Consider the following 24012-nt stretch of genomic DNA (forward strand, 5'->3'; position numbering starts at 1 on the left):
ATTTGAATAATTTTTTATTCATACTTGGATGAAAATATGAGACATACAAATTTTTGTTTAGTTCAGTTTTGAAAAATTAAAATTCAAGCATGCTTCGTCTGCGCAAGCGCGTGGCAGAGATGGTATATGGGGATGGATTTTCCTGCGCATGCGCGAGTTTTGCAGGGACGTATCTATGTGGTGGCGCAACTAGGGACTAGGCCTAGGCCCTAGTCACTAGTCAGTTTTGTTTACAATTATTTTAGTACTCGTCCCTTTCCTATATCCCCGAAAAAAGGAAAAGTGTGAATTATGTATATATATATGTTATACATCCATTTTTCACAATCAGATCATAACAATTTTAGTAAAATTATGCAGGGTGATTAAGGTACCCCATTTTATTGAAACTTATACTATACTGATGCTAAAATCGCCGCGCATGCGTGAGAAAATCCGTCCCATATCCCATCTCTGGCGCGTGGGCGGCATGGAGCATATATATGGTGATCTTATATTCAGTATACTTTGGACGCTTGTTTCCTGTATTTAGTTATTTTCGTCCACCAAGTATATGGCCATGAAGTTAGAAATAAGAGGAAAGGGCCTTTCTGAACTGCGCGAAACAGGTATGTTCTCTCGTTAAACGAATAATATATCCGTTAATTTCATTGGCCCCATGTTTTTTAACTTGTATTTACAATGGAACAATGATGTAATAAACACGCGACTAAACTTGAATCTCTGGGTATTGCACATCTTGTATGAATATAGTAGCAGGCTGTACTTTGAATATTTACCGCACAAACGAATTTGGTTTGGCAGTGTTCCTTCCGAAACTAATGTTTGGTCTTTGGTTTGAACCGCGTTCAAATCTTCGTTTATATTGTTTGTAACGAAGATAGTTTACGATGTCTATTTCTAATGCACACCAATTTTTAGTCACATTGTATAAACGTTACATAATTTCACTGCCATCGATAAATTTATCCAGAACTCAAAAAGCAAGTATCCCATTTAGAGGTTAGAATAAATACATTTTCATTCGATAATTGTAATATTACATAATATTTAAAAATTATTGCCGCGTATTTTTTAATTATCTTATCATTATAAATAATTTAAAACCGTAATTGTACAAAAATTTTATGTAATAGTTATTGTGTAATAATAATATTCAATATATTTTGCTTTTCTTTCATAGATTTTTATTATATGTCTTACTGGAGGATCGTTAATATTAGGAGGATTAGCACAGTTTTTAAAAAGACGAAGAAGACATCCTCTTGCTCCTTCCAGAAGACCTTTGAGAGATATAAAACAAAGATTTACAAGCGCAAAGAATTCTAATTTTGGTAATTTGAAAATAATGTAACTAGTATTAAGCATAAAATAACGATTTATTAGAAGGTGTAATATTTAGTGTTTTCTAACAAATATATTTAATTAATGTAGATGCATTGTCACAAGTATCATGGGCAAGAAGAAGCGAAGCCAGCAGTAGGAGTCACATAAGCGATCGTGCGTCGCTTATATCCTCTGTGCCTGGAGGTCCAGATGGTGATGCAAGACTTACTCCACAACAGTATGGGGTTCTTGGTGAGTCATATATTTCTATATTATATTTCTTACAATTTTTATAATGGAAACTATATAATGTCAATACACTTGTTACTAAAATTTAAAAATGATACAATATAAATATGTATTTTTGAACATAAAGAGTATACGATAGATGCAGGTATAAATACGCACATGCTTGCATATGTATATATAGCATTTATATTTACATGATAATGTACAGCATGATAGATTATACACAAATAATATATCTACAGAATGAAAATTGTAGTTGTAAAAATCAAGGGTAGTCCTGGATACTGTTAAATGTAGTTTTTTGCATTTGAATTTTTATTAACACTTTTTCAAAGGCATACAGTAATATGAAGAAGCAACTAAAAAATAAGCAGTAATTTCTTTTTCCAAATATATAGATTTCCTATATCTTTCATTTCTTTCATTAATTTTATCTTGGATAAACGTACTATTCAGTTATTTGGGGGCTACATCCATTACATCACTTTATTCACAATGAGAAAATATTGCTCACAGTATTAAACGTTATATCTTGCATTTTCTACCTACTTTTTTTCTTCTGTTTCATTTAAACGCACATCATTCTAAAACTCGCATGTCCCAATCTTGCAACAAATTATTGCTTTCTATGACAATTAACAAATTATTTAACAGAATATGTCACATTCTTTTATATTCTACATAAGATTTTACTGAATATCACAATGTTGTGATTAGGCTTACTTTGATAAATACTACATATTAGAAACCCATGGACATCTGTTTAAAATGAATCTTTCACATTATTTTCATTGATATTACAATTGTAATAAAATATTACGATTAATACCATCAGGAGAAACTATAAATGATTAAATAATTTGATAACAATTACATCTAATAATAATATAGAAATACACTATATACATATATAAATTTGCAAGAAAATATTACTGGAATCCTAAGAATATATGACAATACTATTTTCTTCCTTGTGCATTGAACTAAAATATATTTAAATCAAGCACGAAATTCAATAAGTCCATATTTCTCTTTTGCTTATTAAAGAAATGTATCTCATAAATTATTAACATATCTATACAAATTAAAATAATGCATTCCTTTACCATTACAATTTCCATTAACAGTTATCTTCTAGGAATCTCCAAACCCTATCACTTTACATCAGAGATAGATGGGTACATAAATTACTAGAATTCAAATCATTCTCGGCAGTCAGAAATATTAATAATTTAGAAATAATGAGTCTTTCCTGTACCATTCAAAGTCTTGATATCTAAGTCACTGCTGTTGTGATATTACAATTAGTTTAGAAGAAAATATCTGTACCCATCCACCTGTATTCTACATAATCTTACTCGCTACACCTTTATAAATCTTACACTTTTCTAAAATTATACTGCAATCTCAAAAATATATATATTGTAACTGCATTAACTCGCGCATCTTTTTCCCTCGTTTTCATTTTCATTTGACTCTTTCTCATTATAAGCTAGTTTGCCCGAGATAATACCTGCAGTAAATTCTAACTCTCTGAACACGATTCTCAAAGAATGTATCGTTTCTTTCCCTTTTTTTTTTCTTTTTTTTTTTAAGCTTTTTAAATTCTTCTAGAAGGTCTAGAAATTACACTTTGCAAAGGCATAAAATAGTTTTAGCTGGAAAATCGATTCACAGCGGAATTAGTAAAGACGGAATGTCATTAGTTACACTCAGTTATTCAACAATATAGAGGTAATGTTAACAAATTACTCCTGTTAACATACACATTGGCTGCAATCGCTTGTACTTAACATTCTCATGAGGCTAGCTCATCGTTAAGGTATTCTTTTCTCTCATCCTTTACTATCCTAAACGTGTATATATATATATTTCATGTATATATATATTTGTATATATAAATTTGCATTAAAAGAAAACTTGATACCTAATATACACGGTACGAACGTACATATTAAATATCAAGTTCTGTTTATTCGAAAGGCAAGCATATGTCAGTGCTGATACTGCGATCTGACAATCAGCAATTTAATCAAGGAGGCTTTTATTTCGTGCCATAGTCGCTATGTACGAAATTACAGCAACATCTCATGTTTGGTTGTCTTAATTTTTTTTTTTTTTTTTTTTTCATTTTTCTTTTTTCAACTGTGTTTCTGTGTATGTGTATGTGAATGTGTATGTATGTATGTTAATAACCTTTCACTGTACTACGAATATATTACTATTGCAACGTTGGGAAATATGGTAATCTCTCATAGATGTTTTCACGTGATTCTATGAACGATCATCGTTAACGAAAGTATAAACATAGCGTTCAGTCTGAACGAACAGGTTCCAGAATAAGAAACTTCTACCTTATTCTTCAACGATAACGGTCCACCGTCGTCGCTTTGCATATTGGACATATCCGACTTCTTCGGTGCTATTATCATGTTTTCATCATGGTCCTCGTTATCCATGTCCTGTTTATGAATATCCTTGATCACAGTCGATGGCAACGGGGTGGTACTCGGTGCTTCCGTAGTGGGCGGCACGGTAGTGGTAGGAACTAGACTGTAATTCCCTAGGAAGTAGATGGATCCAAATTCTGGTGTGACATCAAACATAGTCTCTTCTCTGCGTATCCCACTTATTACTCTTGATTTAGTTTCACCATCTTCGTAATGAGATATCAGTGTCCCAGAATATGGTACCTCCATATCAGTATAATTCGCCTTCAAAGTAACATTCAGTCCTGTCCCGGGTTTCAAGAATATCTCTACCCTGTTTCAAATAATCAAATTAGAATGTTATATACATATAGAACATAGAAATTTCTTCATTGATCCACACTTACGTGTACACGTCCGTACGATTGGTGGTCTCCATAGTGCCCCATACGATCTTCGGCAAAGTGGTCCCATTCGTCAGGGTGATCGAGGTATTTAGGCCTTTCAGAATAGCGTGTCCTTGACCCCAGTACACCGAGTACTTGTAAGCGTACCCGAAAGCTTTGGCCACGTTCGCAGCCTCCTCTCCTGTATTCGCGATTATCGCCTCGCCCAGTACACGGGCCGTGCGTTTGATCACACGCTTTTTAGGCCAATTCAATTTCACTCGATTTAGGTCGTAGTATATCGGTTCCGTTTCCACCAGAACGTCGCCGGATTTTGCCGACCCCTCGGTGCCGTCCTAAGATGAAATAAAAATGTTATGCCCTGGAACACGACCCTCCTACTTTCTCGATCTAACAGATTTAATAATAATAATAAATAAGAAGAAAGGGTTAGGTTTAGGTTAGGGAAACGTTGCACGCAGAGAAACAGATCCCCTCCCCCAAAGAAAGGGTTAGCTCTTGAAGAAGGGAAACGTTGCACGCAGAGAAACAATTACTCACGTCCCTCACGTAGCTGATGGTCGCGAAATTGTCGTTCGAATTGAGGGTCCCTATATAATGGGTGTACCGCGTCGTCGCGTCCGGGGATGTTTCTTTGCCATTGTGAACCGCGTGTCGGGCGACGAACATCTTTTCCGCCGCCACTGCGCCGATAGGGGCTGACTTGTATTTGTCCCAGTGTTCCCAGTTGACGCGGGCCGCATTGTCGACGTTTTCCAACAGCTCGTATTTGTCGTACGACTGTACGCTACCGTGAATCGTCACGGTGCATCGTTTCTCGTCGCCTCTCTGGCTTCCAGCCACCAAAACTGTGTTGTGCAGCACCCGACATACGAACAGGGGTCTCTTTCTTTCCGACTTCTCCGCTTGATTGTTGTACGAGTCGTCTGGAGAGAAAAAAAATAAAACCGTCTCCCAGACTGTTATCATCGACTGAACAATTATATTTTCGTGCAGGCAAGCGGAAACGTGGACTAGGAATCTTTGGTGTCTCGACGAGACAGCAATTAGCGAGTGACTCGAGTTTAAGGGGAGTTTACAGGTGCGACGGAGACGTTCTTTGTCGTTTTATTTCTTTTATTTTTGCCATTTTTTACCTTCTGCTTCTTCGATCTCGAAACCACCGATCACTATCTCCCTCGATGAATCATAGTGGGCGCGAGGTAGCCAGTTGAGGGTGGACGAGGTCACCAATTGTTGGTACTTCGATAAAATATGTACGCTGTTGTCAGCGTTGCTCGATAACAGTAGGACACCGAACAGCCCTACAGAAAGGTAGATCCTTTGCCAACACATCTGAAATTCGAATGAAATATTCCTTAAACGTTTGGCTGAAATTCAGTGTAAAAAGGGTTGAACGTGGTAAACGGAGAGGAGACACTCTAACGAGATCGTTATTACGATACCGGCTGGCTAATTAGAGGAGGTAACCCGAGACACTCGGATACAGCTTCTTCTCCGCTTTCTGTGGAGAACGTTGAGTATCTTCATTTTTATTCTTTCCTGTTAAACTTGTGTATTTTTTAGAAATTTAAAAAATTTTCTGAAGAAAATAATTGTACTAATATTCTTAATGCCTTGCAGCGTTGTTCTGCTCTAATAGACCCGGAAGCGCATAATGGACGGAGAAGAAAGAAAAAGGTGCAGTTTTTTGTTTGTTTTTTTTTTGAAAAATCTGTAATATAGTTATAGGAAGTGAATAGATTATGTAACGTTTTGATTTTGCCGTGTTGTAGCGACCTTAACTTTTGTAACAGTAGTATCTCTCCTCTTTGCGATTATGTTTCTGCTTACAGAGCGTATCTTTAACACAGCCCGAGTATAACTGGATCTCGTGCTCTACCTTGCTTCTCTCTGACTCTCCTGTGTTTTCGCTTCAGTTAATGCCGGCGAAACGAAACACAACTCGCCGATGCAACGAGCGAGACTTTTTCATCCGATAGCATCGAAAACGGTTTCTTGTTTCTGTCAAGTTAACATTAGAGAAAAAACATTAGACAGATTCGGTCGTTGAATGCATAAAACCTTACCGGGTAGATATACCTTTCGATACCTTAACGATTAATGATTTTTGTAATCTTAGCTTGATAAGACGTAAGAGTAAATCTTGCTCGGGGTCTGGGAAGTTTTAATGTTTTAGTGGAAACGATCCCGTGGAAATGCGAACGCGCCAGTTAGCTCCAGTACCCGGTATATCTTCAATACAAGTTACTGTAACGGTTCCGTGGCATATCCGTTTACGTGATAATACACTTATTTTATAACGTTGGTGCCCCACTGCGTTTCCTTTTTGCTCTTCATCCGAGTATTCCGCTCGGTTGCACTTTAAAGCGAGCAGGAATCAAAGGTAGATTGCATAATTTCTAGGTTTCTAGCTTTATTTTTTAAATTCATTTGGATTAAACTATTTTCGAGATGTTTGATAGCGAAGGGTTGAAAGGATAAAAATGAAAAGGTAGCTTTTGCTTGAAAAGCGAAAAGAATGCAGTTTGGCTTTAGGGCTAGTTCCAAATGACGAAGTTCGTGGGTAATCCACTTTTGGCCGGGTGAAAGAGATCACAAAGAAGCGCCCATTCTTTGTCCCATTGCGTAAAAAGCTGAACAAAAGGGTAACGCTCTATCCATGGGGACAAAAGAGCATCTGTTTGCCGTTCCAGCTGATTCTGGACCGGGACCAGGATCAATCTCACTGGAGAAATTCATTTTCCTCGGACTTAAAATATTCCATTGAAATGGAAGAACTTTATCCGAACTTTTCCTTGAATCCCTGAGAATTTAATTATCTAAAATAGGGTGATCCTTAACGAGTGCGTTGCGCGGGATCTGAACTGAATCGTTTGAGGTGATGAAACGTTTCCGTTCTCGTCGGATGTCGGTATTGTTCCTATAGTGATCGAAAAACGAGGAAAAAAGGGTTCGATGCAGGAGATATCGCATTGTCTGTTCTAGGTGGAACGCTAGAACCGGTGATGGTTGGTCGAGCACTTTGAATGACTGGCAATAGAATCCCCTAGCCTGTTGTTTCACAAATCCTCTGGTTCACTTGGGATACGAAAACATTCAACGACTCGTCACCATTTTTCCTGGAGAAAAATTAGCTCTTTTTTAACGTTTTTTTTAAAGGAGGAAGAACTAGTTGTACCCAAGTTTGACCGTGACACTGGTAATCCAAGATGTCACGTCGACCGAGTCCATCGTCGTTCGAGCGAAAATAATAGGATAAAGCGAGGGTGTTCGCGTAATAGTTGACCTGTCGACACGTCGTAGGAGTTGCAACCGGTTCCCTTGATGCATAGATATTGGTTTTGGGAAGTAGGATATTCCTTGGCATCCAACAGGATGTTCTCCCGTTAGCTTTTCTTAACCCTTTCGCTACTAACAGTGACTTTAGTCTCCCGCCCCACTATGTAGACGGTGAATTTCGCATTCATTTTTAACTTTGGTCGAGCAGAATATTATTACGCTGTTATTTCTATAGTTGCCGATTTCTTGTATTTAATTTCTATTTTATTTTTAACCGACTTCGAAAAAGGAGGTTACTCAATTTGGTCACTAATGTTTTTTAATTTTTTAAATTTTATATTACGCGATTATTATTATGTTATTTTTATTTTTTAAGTGCGTCTGCGTTAGGACTGCCCCGTACCGGGATAGCGCATTCGCGAGCAAGTCCGCCGTAGCGAAAGGGTTAAATGACTGACTGGTAATGACCAAAAGTCCCTATGCCAGGTGGGGGCCGGCTTTCATAGCCCTTATATATATTTCTACATTCTGCATTCACGTATTGAGTTATGAATGCCTTTTGGTCCAGGAAGTAGATCCAGTGGCATAAACTATTTGACTCTCGGCATCTTATTTGATTATGAACGTATTGTTGATAATAACATCTTATTAATTTTTGCCTGTATATCAATACATAGAAGTCGTTGATAATGTTGTCGGCCACCAGTTTCGCGCGACCGTGCCGTTCTTTTTTCCTGCTCGAGGTCGGCGAAATTAATATTCATGAGGAACGGATCCCGTCTGCTTTCCGTGACGAGCATTCCGAGACTATTTTTCCCCCTTGGTGCAGATCCCTGTTGCTTTTTTCTTTTTACTGGCGAATCGTGGCTATCGTGGAATCTCGGTTACATAATTTTCCGGCTTCCACGCGATTCAACGTGACGAGAGCGTAAATTGGCCGTGATGTAAGTGAGCCGAGACCGTTTAACACCTTACCGAATCACCGACGCTTTTTTCTGCACGTTTCTTTACACTTTGTCAACTATTTAACACCTTCCGTTTAGAGTTCCTTTTTAAGAGAGTTCTAGTTGGACGCACCGAGGGTGGTTTGGAAGAAGATAGATGTTACCCAGAAAACTTGATCTCTAATTATTCAGATTAATACATTGATCAAATGAAACGATCTTAAGTTTCTACGGATAATTGGATCAATCCCCAGACTTTTATTAGTCCTCACAAAAGCGATCAATTAAAAGTACCATCTCCAAATACATAAAGAATCGAAAGAGAAGAAACTTATAAATTCTTTAAACATCTTTTCACAATCTTCCCGTCTGCAACTCGATAATAATACACACAATCCTCCTTTTCAATCTCACTTGAATTTCAAGTCAATTCACCGTTCTATTCAGAGGGTAATTTTCACGAAGTCTCGATTCGACGATGAAAAAAGGATCGTTCGTTGTGTGGTTTTCGTGTATATAGACTGGTTGCGGCCACGCGATTCAATATCAGTCCGCGGTACATCAAAGGAAATCGAGTCGCGTGTGTAATTGAAAGAAAAATTTAGAGAAGAGAGGGAAACGTGGTCGCAACCCTATGATGCATCAAACGACGACATGATTTACAGGCGAAAGGGTAAACGGACAAAGATGGACACTTACGTGTGCCGCATGCATTATTAACACGACTACCCGCGTCCTTGCTGTAATTCGGTCAGACTGGATTCGTATATTTCATTTGATACGACGCCGACCTACTGACCTTAACTATACGGAACTTTTATTTGAGCCGAGCATACCGGAGAGTTTATTTAATTGAGATCTTTGTCGAGGTACATACCCGAAGGCACATGCCCGGATGGAGACTGATTATATCTTAGGATCTGTAGACAATTCGAGGCTGGTGTGTAGTTAGGTTCGAAGTTGGACCTTTAGGAATTTCTAGACCCGAATTTGGCTCCTAAGAAATTCCCAGGGGTTCGAGTTTGAACCCCAGGGAATTCCTAAGCTCGAGTTTGAACCCCAGGGAATTCCTAAGCTCGAGTTTGAACCCTAGGGAATTCCTAGATCCGAATTTGGGTCCTAAGAAATTTCTAGGTTCGAGTTTGAACCCTAGGGAATTCCTAGATCCGAATTTGGGTCCTAAGAAATTCCTAGGTCCGAGTTTGAATCCTAGGAAATTTGTAGATTTGAATTTGGGTTCTAAGAAATTCCTAAGCTCGAGTTTGAACCCTAGGGAATTCCTAGATCCGAATTTGGGTCCTAAGAAATTCCTAAGTCCGAGTTTGAACCCTAGGGAATTCCTAGATCCGAATTTGGGTCCTAAGAAATTCCTAAGTCCGAGTTTGAACCCTAGGGAATTCCTAGATCCGAATTTGAGTCCTAAGAAATTCCCAGGTCCGAGTTTAAATGCTAGGGAATTCCTAGGCTCAAGTTTAAACCCTAGAGAATTCCTAGCTCCCAATTTCTACCCTTAGGAATTCCTAGAATTCCACATTGGTATTTGCATTTTTAACACACGACTGGTACACTGAAAAGAACCTTGTACACGGTACTCTATAATCGCAGTAATCAAGTATAATTATCAAATGGATACTCTGTTCCAATTAAAAAAACCTTTCTCCAGGCAGGAAAATTCTGCGAAACATATTGATGTATCCCATGGTGAAACGTTACCAATGAAATTAGATAATTGACTTTCACGCTGAATTAGCTACGGAAACCTCTGGAGCTGTAATTTTAGAGAAAGTATATCCCCGGTGGGTCGTTATTTCGTTTCAAGCTGAATCGAGGCTCTGACTGAGTCATATATTTGTCCACGTAGTTGAAAAATTTTAAGAAAGACGATGATATCATGTTTTCTTCTTGAATTGAAACCGTGACTTCCAATTTACTATGTTTACTACGTACACTTTAACCATTAAACGACGAACCACGGAGTAATTCCTGGCGTGTACTAAAATAGAATAAAAATTGATGTTTATTATGAATCACCGATTCGAAATTTCATTTGGACCAGATAAAGAGAGATCACAGATTCGCGTTCCCGTGTTCTCGGTTTACAACACCATTACCTACGACAACCGAGCTTTGCATCTCGGTTTACTGCTATCGCGTGCCTTCGCAAACGCGTTCACGCAATCCATTACGGCATTATTCGTGGCTCGTCGTTTCTATCTCTTTGAATATCTCGACGTGAGAATGCCATCCTGGAATCAACTCGTTTTAATTGAATTACTAATCGTTTCTCGTCGTTATTCTTGATTCCATGACGCGCCTCTGATTCTCGCATATAAAAACACGTTGTTGCGCAGATAAGTGTCTAGGGATCCCTAGCTCTGAATTCGCAGATAAGTGTCTAGGGATCCCTAGCTCTGAATTCGCAGGCTCAGAAATTCCTAGGCCCGAATTCGAATCCCTAGGAGTCCCTAGATTGAACTCGGCTACTTTTTCGTTCACGTAAATTCATAATGGGTTACGAATACGATTCGAGCATCGAAGGTCGCGTTTTAGACGGAGGTAAAAGCCGTGCTCGTGCGGATATTTGAGACCTTTGGCAACGTAAAAGGAACGAGTATCGGTCGATTGCGCATGAAAGGGAGCCAGTCTCGAGGGCACATATGCACTGATAAATAGATTACGGTCCCCATGCGTTTATGCAGCGACAAACGATACCGTTCGGTATATTCCTTCTTTAGTGTCAACCCCTATCTTTGAACTGGTCCGTTTGATATTTTATCGTATGCCCAGAAAAATTGTCCAACACCTTGAGCGATGGTATTTCAAGAGCAAACATGCTCTTGATAAATTCTACCGTGAGACCGTTTTTAACTTGGTTAAATTTAAGATTTTCTAAAGTTCATTCAGAAATCTTGAAAAGAATGGGAACCGTGTTCCACGAAGAACTAGCGTTACAATCGCGGCCCCGTGGGTAAATAATAATCGGATCAATCTTCGTCAGATCAGTCGCTACCAAACACGCGTACAATAAATGAACTTAGCCTCGATTTCGCGAAGATTAAACAATTTTCATCGCGTGAGAAAATCGTTGGTATGATAGAAAAATTACTGAAATTTCCCATCATTATACTCGGCGCACTAGTTGACACTCGGACGGTGTCGCGTATTGGTCACTTCCGCATTTTCGCGTTATTATTTATTGTATAACGTAGGAATTACGTCTGGCACAATTCCGTGAGAGAAAAATTGGTTCGTGTCCTAGGCAGGAAAGAAAAAGTAGAGTAAATCAGAGGTTGTTGTTTGGTAGAGCAATAAGATAGGGCATGCCCTTGCGACGGGAATACGAAATGAGTAAGGTATCGACTTTCCCCACGGTCACGCTATCAGCGTTACCATGATAACACCCCCGCCGCGTCCCTGAAGCAATCCACACGGAGGAGAGAACGCACTCGTTGATACTTGGTCGCTTCTTAGCCCCGAGTTGTAACCCTCAGCCGGTGGGGAAAAAAAAAAAGCGACAAGTCCTTCAGACTACGTTAATGACGAGGAAGAAGTAAATTCTGGCGGGCAACAAAGCAAACGTCACGGAGAGACACCTCAGCTACCCCCGCTGCGTCTCGTTGTCGGTTGCACGCGTCTGTTGTGAACAACCGACAATGGAACAAAAGAAGCTGGGCTTTTATTTCTTTACCTTTGTCGAGTGCCGTTGGCGACCAAAAGTACCGCGCAGAAATGAAAACGATACATAGCCACGGAACGTTTTACGAAGCTTTCGGACATGGTCGGTCAAAGTAGCACGCGGGTAAAGTTACGGGAATAGATCGTCGGGCAAGAGGATGGCCTACTGGAAATTTCGCGCGCATATCCGTTGAAGATTCTGCCAACCCTTCCTTGCCCTTAGGCATACCGGAAGAGGCAAGGATGTGGAATATAAGAAATTGAAGAGAGTTAAACTAAGAAGGCATCAGGGCCGGCCCTGGGCCTAGGCAGACTAGGCGGCCGCCTAGGGCCCCCAAGGTCCAGGGTCACCATAAGAAGATTTTAGTGCTCAGAATGCAAGAAGAGTTGTAAATCAAATCTAAATTAATTATATACAAGCTTTAATTTTATAAATTTTATTTGGGCTACTTTTTTTTATATGTCATATATGCGAAGGGGCCCTTTTTCGTAGCTCGCCACGGACTCCGAAATCTCAGGGCCGGCCCAGGAAGCCATGTAATAGCGAGGGGTCTTAGGCTAATGATTCATAACTAATCGGGTGTCTGACGAATCCTCTAGTAGACGCGGGACAGGGGTTAATAAATGACGTTATCCATGACGATCCACTGGGAATTATGGTAACTTTCCAAGGAATCGCGTATACTCGTTCCAAGATTTTCGGGTCAAGGAAACTACGATTCGTGGAAACGGCGCGGTTCGACCTTAGTGCTTAAGTCGTTCCGCGATTGTCGACAGCTCGAGCAATAAAATATTCTCAGAGTGTATGATGTAACGTGAGAAAAAAAGAAGAATTGCCGTTCTCTTCGGCCAAAAAACCGGTGTCGCAAGTATCGCGTAAGTTACATCGGGTTCTCCGTCTTTACACCGGTTTAGATTTATTTGCATACATCCTCAAGGTGAACTTTTTCTCTTCTTCTTCTTCTTCTGTGTTTACTATTAGTACTCTGGACTTATTTCGATGAATTTTAAATTAATCATCGGATACTCAATGATTCATATTCAGCTGCGAGTTGATTTTTAATTGCCTTATGTCGATGCAATCAAGTTTTCATTATGCCCATTCCTGATATTTGTTTTCGATAGTTAACTTTCATGGATGAATTTCGATATTGATTCAGCTTTCGCGTTTCTAAGGCGACCCGGTTGTATCCTTGTTCCCGTGGGATCATTCGTTTCCCTGAGATCGAATGCAATTCTGCGAACGATCAATAACTGGAGGTTTAATTTCTGTAAAATCTTAGCCTCTCGGAAAATTACTTTTCCATTAGCTCGTTCCACAGGAATAATATTTTCATAATTAACGCGTTGAAAATAGACGTATGTAGTAATACTTATTGAATTTCTAATTATCACTAATACCTGATTTTTATTCACACTCTTCGCCTTAATAGATACTAATTCCAATTAGAAAATTAATAATTTTACAGTATTCGATTAGTGTAATACGAAAAATAAATAAATATCAATTCAAATTTTCCCGCGTAAACGTTAACGCGCGCACGATTGGGCCGGACTCCTATATATAGGAGGCCCATTTCGCTGCACCGTCATTCTCCCCGGAGATGTCGGCGGGGAAGGGTGGGAATCCAGGACATCGCCATTTTTCCTGGGGAAGCCTGATTTGACCGCGAGTGTACAACACCAGCTGCAGTATCTATTTATCATTGTCAAGGGCGTCTATGCAACCGGATCGTCTCTCTCTGCAGTCATTGTTAAACTCATTTCCGTCGCTCGATTGCCCGTGAGTGCATTGAAAATTTAAGAGCCACCCATCGGACTAGTCCCCTGTTATCAATCGTGACCACCGGCTATAGAGAATAATCGTGTATAAAATTGTGCTTCATCTTCTTTATACATAATATCCCTTTTTTTTCCACCAGTCCGTCTGTTATCGATTCGAAAGCTTCATGAATGTTTTTCTTTCGTATGCAAATCCGTTCGAATAATTAACTCCGATGTTTGAAAGCTTCGTAGTTAATTCCTCGACGGTTTATTTCGGACGTGATTTAATCCACGTCCTCCACCTTCGGATTCATGGACTTTCTGTTTAACTCTTCATTCGAGAGATTGAAATTCATGCTCCTTGAACTCCTTAAACGCTCATGTTTTCTGACACTCGGCCTCTTTGGATTTAATTATTTTTCTTGGAAAATTATTAAGTAGTGCAGTAACGTCTCTGAATGATTCTTCAATGTATGTACCTTGTATCCTCAAGATAATAAATCTTATCAGTTTGAAGCAACATTGATAAATCGTCCAAAGTAAATCTCCATTGCAATTAACGTTCCATTAGCAATAATTTAGCAATTCTACAATAGAGAAATTATTTTTTCACCTTCTTTTATCCCAAGAAAGATCTGTACCATTCTTTCAGTTTATGCGCGTTATGAAAAGACCATTCTCCTTCGTCATCGTTCGTGAAAGTGTTGGGTAAAAAAAAAAAAAGAAATAGAAACGAGATCCAAAGGCCGTTCAGGAAACGACGTAGAACATTTACTCCTGGGTATAACGGTGTTGATCCTGTGTTCCTTTCTCTGTTACCTATGCTGACGTTCCTTCGCGAATCGTCTCGCGATGATTCAGCTGGTTACAATTTGTAAAAAAGGATCATCATCAATATCCCATCGTAAAAACAAAACCGCTAGAACGATTCGATAGCTTTCTCCGTTAGCTTCGATTCGAAGGATGATCCATTGTCATCGATCAGAATTGGCGCGAAGGATTAACGAGCTATAAACACGGTCGTCCTCGTATCGCTTCTATGAATAATTACCAACAACCACTGCCGCATTGTCGGTATTTCCTCGACGACCTTACGCTACTTTCCAAGATACTCGACAATTCCCTGTTGGAATTGTTTCCAGCGCGTATGAGAGCCCTTGTGCCGATCACGCCTACGAGGGTGACGTTCAAAATAGTTTTAATACCATGATGATCTCAATGAATTCAAGTACCCATTGGTACTGTCGTTGGAATTGAAAGGAATTTCAATTTGAAACTTATCCTAAAAGTCTTCTGAAGTCAGTACGGAAGAATTCTCTCAGGACCAGTGCTAAATAATTCTAAATACGATCACAGAGATTGAAATCTTTTAACATATGGAACAAGAGATCCAATGGCGTCTGATAAGTCCTTTATGCAACTACCATAAGGATAGAGTGCTAGGCACTGAACCTCGATTTTATCGAGATACAGAAGATGTTCGCAGCTGACGTGGCCATATAATGTGACCTCCATTGGTCTACTTTACGGAGACAAACTCCAAGTGGGAGGTACACTCGCGTTCAAATCAGGCTACCCTCGGGAAGATATTAATATTAAAAGTAATTTAGAAGAAAAGGTTATAATTTTTCATTATTCTAGTGTTATAAAATATAGTATTTTATTGAAAAGTGCGAATAACGGAGTAAATGTGCATTCAAATTTTCCCGCGTAAAAGTTGATGCGCGAGGGGCGGGCCGCGACGGGCCTATATAAAGGAGGCCCCTCGTGCCAGATTGGCATTTTCCCTAGGGGAACCTAGGAGTAAGGGTGGTAAGCTGGGACCCTATTTTCCTTGCCGAAGCCTGATTTGATCGCGTGTGTACACCTTCCACCCTCTTTCTAATGATTATCTCGTCAGATCTTTCATTTTTTTAATGTTAACCTAACAATTATTAAATTTGTGGCACCAATGGCTCCTACAGTGAATGCCACCTGTTATAAAAATGATTCGTTGGTTATTAGAGGAGGTTGCTACTAATGGTGCATAGGCACCATGACGATGTGAACCAGATTATGAAAATCAGAGTGAGCTACGTAGGTTAAAAGCTCGTTGCGGCGAGCGATAATGATGTCACTTTTATTAGCCGTATCAGGGTCGAAGCATCCTCGACAGGGGATCCACTATTACCTAATAACTGACACGATCATGTCATGTATCTAGTTACCCGTGGAATTTGCATGCATCGACAGCTCGTCTACGTTCTAGCTACATGATTGATTAGAAAGGTGTCACTTGGTTTATTAATAATTTTTTCCTCCCCTTCTGTCCATCATTCGTTTCACCATCGAAGGTGTTCAATCGATGGAAAAGTTTCACCTTTCTCAGGTTTTCTTCTGTCTCAAATACTTTTTTTATTAAATATTCCTGTTCCTTTCATTTACCAGGTCACATTACAGGCTTTCATAACATTCAATTATCGTTCTGATAAATTTCAATAATCAAACGGTGTTGCCTGACACGGTTTGTTAATAAAAGAGCATCGACGTTGCGCGTGTAATTACGGTGTTGTTTATCGGGCGTGCCTTATCCTCTGAACGCGATTATGTTTCTTTCAACATTCTACGCTCTGCATCTTCATTAACTTAACCATTCAATTATCCACGTGTGTTAACTCTCGTATCGTTTACGAGGTCACGTTGTTTATCGAACGATATCATCCACTTTTCACGGTAAAAAGTGAAATGTGGGTGTTGAATGCGGGTAATTCGTGCAAATATCTAGAATGTTCAAGTTTAACAATTTCGAATTCGAAATTGAAAGTGTATTTAAATAAAAACACTATATCAGTATGTTAACAGATAATTAAGCAAAAGTTGAGTAACTGGAACGCGCCTGACCATTTGTGGTTTATATCGATACCACTTTCCATATCTTGAAAACGAAGACGAACCAAGTCACTAGGACATATCCACATTAATTTATAGATGTAACATAAACTTCCCCAAGAAACGTTAGCATTTTCCATTTTCTTTTTAAAATCAACCCCAGTGCCAGGCGATCAATAATCCAGAAGGAAATACGCTTCAAGTTCGTTTCTCTAGATGGTTCTGTATTAGTTCAATTATATCCTTTGAATTCTATTTACGTTAATATCTACTCTGATCACGCGGAAGTTGCATATAGAACGCTTACGATCATCCACGTTCGTGTATCCATCGTGTAATGTCTAGGCTTAACACGTCGAAGACACCGTAATTGTCGCATGTCGTGCTTTAAGGTTTAAAATGAAAGTAAAATAGCTCCTCGTGTGACCAGGGTAAATGCTGTCTAACGGATACGCAAATATCATGGGTGCAGGAAGTGCGCGTGTGCTAGGGAAATTTCCAAGTTCACCAGCGCACCAGGCACCTCCATCGATCTGCCGGTGCGGTGCTATTGCTACATTTACGGCATTCACTTTTATTCAAGATCCAACGGGTACGATGTACTGACCCCTGAACTTGACCTATACACAAAGTATACCTGATCTCAAACAGTTCCAGTGGATCAATAGAAAAAAAAAAAAAAAAAAGAAGAAGAAGAAATGGAAGAACATGAAACGGTATATGCCTCGTCGTTTCCTGCCTCTCGTATAACTAGATCCTACCAGGAATAACGTGATATTTTGAAATGTAGAATTCTAAGCTTTCCCTCTTCCTATAGTTCAAACTCATCGAACAGCATGGCGAAATATTATTAATTGTTTTTTATGTTACTGAATGTTTGTTTCTCATATTTGAAAGGTTATATCTCAGTGTAAATCATATGTATAATAGTGTACATAGTTGTCTGAAGTGTGCAGTCCCATTGATAGATGAAACCACTGGGGTAAACTAGTAACTTTTTTCCTGAACCCGCCCGTAAAACAGCCCGAAGGTGTGTCGAATAAATCGTAAAGAAGGAAACAATCGTACTTACTATTGCATTATCTTAATAATGCGAGCGTCCAAATACTGGCATCAATGGGACCGGGATTACGCGGTCTGGGCACTAGGTGTCGTCCGGTGTGTATTATTCTGTAACCGCGGTAGCCAGAACGTGTGTTACAAAGTCAGTTTCCCCTATTATTTTTTTACGTTTGTAAATGTCGCGTGTCAACGTCCCCCGTTAGTACGATACGATCCTCGGAAGTAACAAGAGCGCACTACACCCGCCAAGTAAGCGGCAAGCCGAATAACTGACGCCAGCGCGAGGACTCAATGTGTCCCACCCTCCCTTCTTCTTCTGCGCGCTCACTCTCTCGCGATCCTCGTTTCTCTCGTGTTGCTTTCATTCGATCTCCCTCTTCCTAACATAGAAAAGTAATACACTCTCTCTCGAACGTACGACGCCGTGGTTTCCAGCAGCGCACTAGCAGCGCGCCGAGCCGCGATGCCGCAACGCGTGCCTGGAACACACTTTGAGAACGCGCGCGCCTCCCAGCTGCCGTATCGACCCCTCCCCATTGGATGACACATCCTCCAATAACCAACCTCGAAAAGGATTACGTCACTTTGGTATTATTGACGCCAACCATCCGGCAGCATCGCAGTGCTGGATACTTTGGGGTATCTTTTCTTTAATAGGGGATGCAAGAATTTCGATATAAACGGTGGCTCGTGGACGCGAAACACTCTCCCATAAAATCTCTTCTTCGTTAAATAAAGGACACTTTACGTTGCAATCACGAGTTGAATGACACGGTTCGTGTTACACTTTCTAGGTTATCTCATACTTTCGGTATATGAATTACTATCGAAGCGTTCGTAACTAAATGACAGCGATTGAATTTGAATTTTAAGAAATTGTACATGTATCTTCTTTATTATTTCAATGTTTTTAAGTTCGATCTTCCGTTATAAGCGACTAATTAAAATACAGATTGTTAACTGTATACATAATTTTATTTCCCTAAATTGTTCCCTTAGTATCTAAGTATATTATTTTGTATTAAGTTTATATTAATGTATTCGATTGATCGTTGTGTAGGTACGTTACTGGGAAACACCCCAACTTTGCTCCCTCTGTTGCGCATATTTTCTTTTTTCTTTGTGCATCCCCTCTAGACAGCGGCAGTTGAAATAAAAATCAAAATACCGATTGAAAAGGAGAGGGTCCATTCGTTTTTGCACCTTGTAGAGGTTACGTGCATCTTGCCGAATATATTAACAGAGATCGTAGCTACTCTTCTTGATGATGTCGGTAAATTAATAAATCTATGCATATTTATGTCGGTGGCGATATATAATGGACATTATAGAGAAGCATTGACGTAGGTACAAAGTAAGTTTATTCTGATCACAGATCGACGATAATGGACGCGCCTTTAGGACATGGATATCCTTCTTAATTGATACGGTCCGCTCGATTTCCGCCCTGACGAATTTCGCGTGTACGCCAATTACAAGTGACAAAACGTTGAATACGCAGAATGCCGTCACCGACTCGGAATTTAAATCCTGCGACAGTGTGACAACGTTAAGTAGGCGCTCTCAACCCCTCGACTCTGCTGACTGGTCTGACACGCCGGCCAACAGGGTCTCTCATTTGTAAATCTTCTGCCGTTGGAAAATCAGTCGTTGAACCTTACACCTTTGCCCTCTTGTCCGAGTGCCAAGTACCAAAGTCGCGACATTCGTCGTCTGAGCTTTCCATCAAGGCATATTTCCTGGTTGTCTGAGAACATCTTCCCGTAACCCATCCGCCTACACTCGAATCCTATTACCACTTTAGTTTAATTACCTGGAAATTTTTGAATGTTGTAATAAAAAATAATTACAGACGAACGTGTGCCGATGGAAAGGTCAGAATTCCGGTTTCGAAATGTCGAATCAATATTTCTCATCTTCCACTGAAAAAACTGGCCAGAAACAGTTATCCTATGTAGAAAGCTTTAGCGATTCGGTTCCATACACAAACGAGAACCTCCAGAGGTGTGCACGCTTCGAGTGGTGCCTAAATTGAGAGGAAAGTGAAAGCGTTTAGATCCCTTTCTATATATTCTCCGATTGTAACTGCACAAGTCTCTGGTAACAAGTCCTAGCGATACATACTCAACGGAGAACCGTACGGTTGGAGTTGAAAGGTTGCGTTAAAGGAAGAGACGAATAAGAAATGTTCGTTTTGAATAACAATGGTATTTTATGTCACAAAGCAATGGCAGCTTATCTTACTCGAGATTTAAAGATTTACCATTGCTTTGATTTTTTTTTTCCTTTGTACGTACTAATCGTAGAAATAACAGTATTCTCTGTTAATAACAAGACACAAAAAGAATGGAGATACAATAAAGATCATAGATACAGTTAAATCCATATACGTGTTCAAGATTGAGAACACAGATATTGCATCGACGACGGCGGCAAACCGAGAAAACCGTATTTGTATCGTTAAAGAAGCAGTATACGAGTTTCCGAGAACCTGGTGAATCGAATTAATCCACCGATTCCCTTGAAAATATTAATCCATTTGGTACTTTTATGGTCGCAAAGTATCTTTCTTATTTTGCTATTTAGTATTATAAATAAATAATTAACGCGTACGTTTGCCGCCGGTCACTGTCGATCACGCGATGTCGCGTGAGCGGCAACGAATATGGAAATTATACGATTAACCTACTCTACGTTTTTCCCTTTTACTTTAACCGTGTGCCTACGTACAATTTAGCGAAAACGAATTAAACGAGTTGAAATTCGTCGTTTGTAACGTTACACGTCGGGGGAGAATGAAAATTGACAAATGTAAAACGTTTCACAGGATTGGAGGCCCTGGAAAAAGCGCTCTATTGTTGGGAGGATGCTCTTACAGCGTTCAGCTCTTCACTCAATAATGATACGCTCGCATTACCGTCTAAGGCGGATGCGGCATTTACGCACGATGTCCAGGAACTCCTTGACTTGGGTTATCAGATCCAGAGCCACGCAGAACTTCTCTTTATCGATCAAGTAAGCTATCTTTTTCTTTAATTATCGAAGCGTATGCAATTTATCAATAATTAATTTATCAAGGTATGCTATTTTTTTCTTTAAAGCGAATACGTGTTAATTTATCATGAAAATTTTCCCGCGCTTTTGTGCATTCGAATTTGAATTCGTTCTCCTGAAATCTTTTCTACGTCACTTCTTTAATTATCGAAGCGTATGCAATTTATTAGTAATTAATTTATCAAGATACGCTAGTTTTTTCTTTAATACGAATTTTCTTTAAAGCGAATACGCGTTAATTTATCATGAAGATTTTCCCGCGCTTTTGTGCATTCGAATTTGAATTCGTTCTCCTGAAATCTTTTCTACGTCACTCAGTGTCATTCCATTCTACTCCACTCATCAATTGCTTTTTCAAAAAAAGTGCAGGAATTAATCCAATTTAAATGATAACTGGCCGCGTGTAATTAGCGCAATGAGTCACTTGACCTGACGCAAGGAGGAACTATTACATAGGAAGTTCACGGCACCGCGACTGCGGTCATTCGAATCTAAGCGTATAAAATGCTCTCACAATTGAATATGAGTAGCTCGATGTACGTGCTCGCGTTTCCGTCCATTGATAAATGTACTTTTATATGAGTAAATAATATGAATATTAATAATTTTTATATTAACATTCAACAATTTTAATTACAGCATTCGGTGTTATTCCGCAATGAAAGTGAAGAAAGCTTAGATAAACCTTCGAACATAGCCACCCGGATATCCGGCAAAGAGAAGGCGGATGCTGCATCTTCCCCTGAATCATTCGAGTCTGCGCGTGATGGGGTAAAATAATAGATTGTAAAAATATTTAATTGGAGCGAAGCTCCGCTATTATGACTGATAGGGATTTTTTGGTGACTTTTTAACTCAAAAACTAGATTATCAATTTTGACCATTCTTTGCAAACCGATCGCAGTGGTCACTGTGAGTGTTTATATAAAATAAAATCATAAATTAATCGCGCTATCGCGCGAGCTTTGAATTTGTGTTCTGTAAATTAAAATTCGGGTTTTCTACTTTTAATTGCTATATTGTGTTCCAACTATGTTAAAATTACTTTTACTGCAAATCAATCGCTTCGCTCCAGTATGTCAGCCACGAAGCGAATGGCGGCCTAGTATATTAAATATTAATTAATATTTTTATTTACCCAGGTAGCTGATTTACGCGAATTCGAAGAATTCGCCGAGCTATTTCCTCATTTCGAAAAGCAAAGACTGTACCATGCTGCACTTAAGCAACACGAAGACATAGGTATTCCTTGTAGGTAAGAATTTACATGGACTAGTATTGTTTTATTTACGCGATGATATAACAAGAGTCACCTACTGTAATTTATATTAATTACAGGCGATTACATACAGAACTGGTTAGATGCGGTTCGGATGTTGAATATCTAGCAAAAGTTTATTGTTTGAGACAAGCGTATACAAAATTGTTCACTATACCGTCTGCGTCAGCATGGATTGCAGACATAGGCCGACAAGTTATTAGCGATTTGATCATGTATGCAGACAGGGTATACACAACATATATCATTACTCGTACAAAAAAAGAATGGAATTAGTGTATGTATCATAGAATAGCATGTAATAGATAATTAACAAATGATCCCTAATATTAGGATCCAAAGGATTATTTAATACATTATGAAAGGATGTTGGAGTTTCTACAAGAATCAAGTAATCATAGTATCATGGAAGAGGAATTAACTGCAAGAGGCGTTAAGTGTATGAATTTCTATGATGTTCTTATCGATTTCATTTTGTTGGATGCGTTCGAAGAAGTTGAAAAGCCGTCCTCTTCGATTAGAGCTATTTTACAGAATAGGTGGATATCGGCCAGTTTTCGTGAAACTGTAAGTATGAAAATAGGTATGATAATGATAATAGTCTTGTAATTTGATTTTTTTACTAATATTTTTATGAATTGTATTCAAGGCAATCGGAACTGCAGTTTGGACAATGATTGTGGGTAAAAGACGGATGTTAAAATATGATAAAGGATTTTTGTCCCACTTTTATTCAATTTCTGAACAAATTTCCCCGGTGCTAGTATGGGGTTTCTTAGGTCCGGAAGGAAGTCTACATTCTACTTGTCAATATTTTAGAGATCAGGTTATTGAATTCCTTGTAGATATATTTAATTTCTTTAAAGTAAGGTACACCACTGTTGATAACCTTGCCGAAGATCTACTCAGGGAAATGAAGATAAGAGTTGAAAATATAAATCAAAGGCTTTCTTTAGAAGGTTGCTAATTAATCGAATACCACAGTAATATATTCATAATATTAATGTAGTTAAATAAACGAGGCGATGGTAAACGACGCTCATTGATAGATTTAGAATTATAGCTAAATCAGCTGAAATAGGAGCAGAGTTCGTTATTTATACATTTTGCAATTTATACACTATCATTCATTTTTACACTTTCAATACTAAATACCTACTCTCTCTATTCCCGTAATTTATGTGTAGAATATTTTGTACAAATTTTGTTAAACTACTTTTTAATCATATTTGTAGATTTTTTATTTTCTAGGCATTTCTCTTGTACCTTGCATCGGGATTTACATTTTTAGTACAAAAACATCACACAAGATGTTTACTGGTAGTTATTTTATTGTAAAAATAAATTTTAATATATTATTAGTATTGCATCACGAAATTATTCATAGTAGCTGTATTATGATATAATCGTGATCTGTTCTAGTTCCTTGGGTACTTCGTAAGACCATACGGTATTATTATCGTACACTGTGTAATCTATGTTTTACTAGAAAATATTTGACTACTTTATTTTAAATCATATTTCTGTTTATCTCATGTTAACACTGTATGTATTGTTGAAACATTTAAATGATATTATTTTCACAGTCCCCAATCCCCCATGGAGACATTACGTATAACTATGTAAAAATCGAAGTATCTACTGCCAAAGATAAGAGCAATGTTACTAATGAA

At 38.8% G+C, this 24012-nt stretch overlaps 2 protein-coding genes across 2 annotated transcripts; one reads left to right on the plus strand and one right to left on the minus strand.

The window, feature by feature from the left end:
* Positions 1-640: 640 nt before the first annotated feature.
* Miga (mitoguardin) lies at positions 641-23306 on the plus strand. The gene is made up of 9 exons (XM_034332704.2): positions 641-983; positions 1184-1334; positions 1435-1578; positions 20834-21021; positions 21700-21831; positions 22203-22315; positions 22399-22567; positions 22673-22906; positions 22989-23306. Exons 1-9 carry the CDS (start codon positions 891-893, stop codon positions 23304-23306), a joined length of 1542 nt encoding a protein of 513 aa, XP_034188595.1. The 5' UTR covers positions 641-890.
* On the minus strand, positions 3137-18494 carry uzip (beta-pore-forming protein unzipped). The gene is made up of 5 exons (XM_034332706.2): positions 18017-18494; positions 5548-5746; positions 4952-5337; positions 4412-4746; positions 3137-4338 (listed from the first exon to the last, which is right to left on the minus strand). Exons 2-5 carry the CDS (start codon positions 5744-5746, stop codon positions 3840-3842), a joined length of 1419 nt encoding a protein of 472 aa, XP_034188597.1. The 5' UTR covers positions 18017-18494; the 3' UTR covers positions 3137-3839.
* Positions 23307-24012: the final 706 nt, after the last annotated feature.

The sequence above is a fragment of the Osmia lignaria genome, chromosome 3 (genome assembly GCF_051020975.1).
Source record: "Osmia lignaria lignaria isolate PbOS001 chromosome 3, iyOsmLign1, whole genome shotgun sequence".
NCBI classification, from domain to species: Eukaryota; Metazoa; Arthropoda; class Insecta; order Hymenoptera; family Megachilidae; genus Osmia; species Osmia lignaria.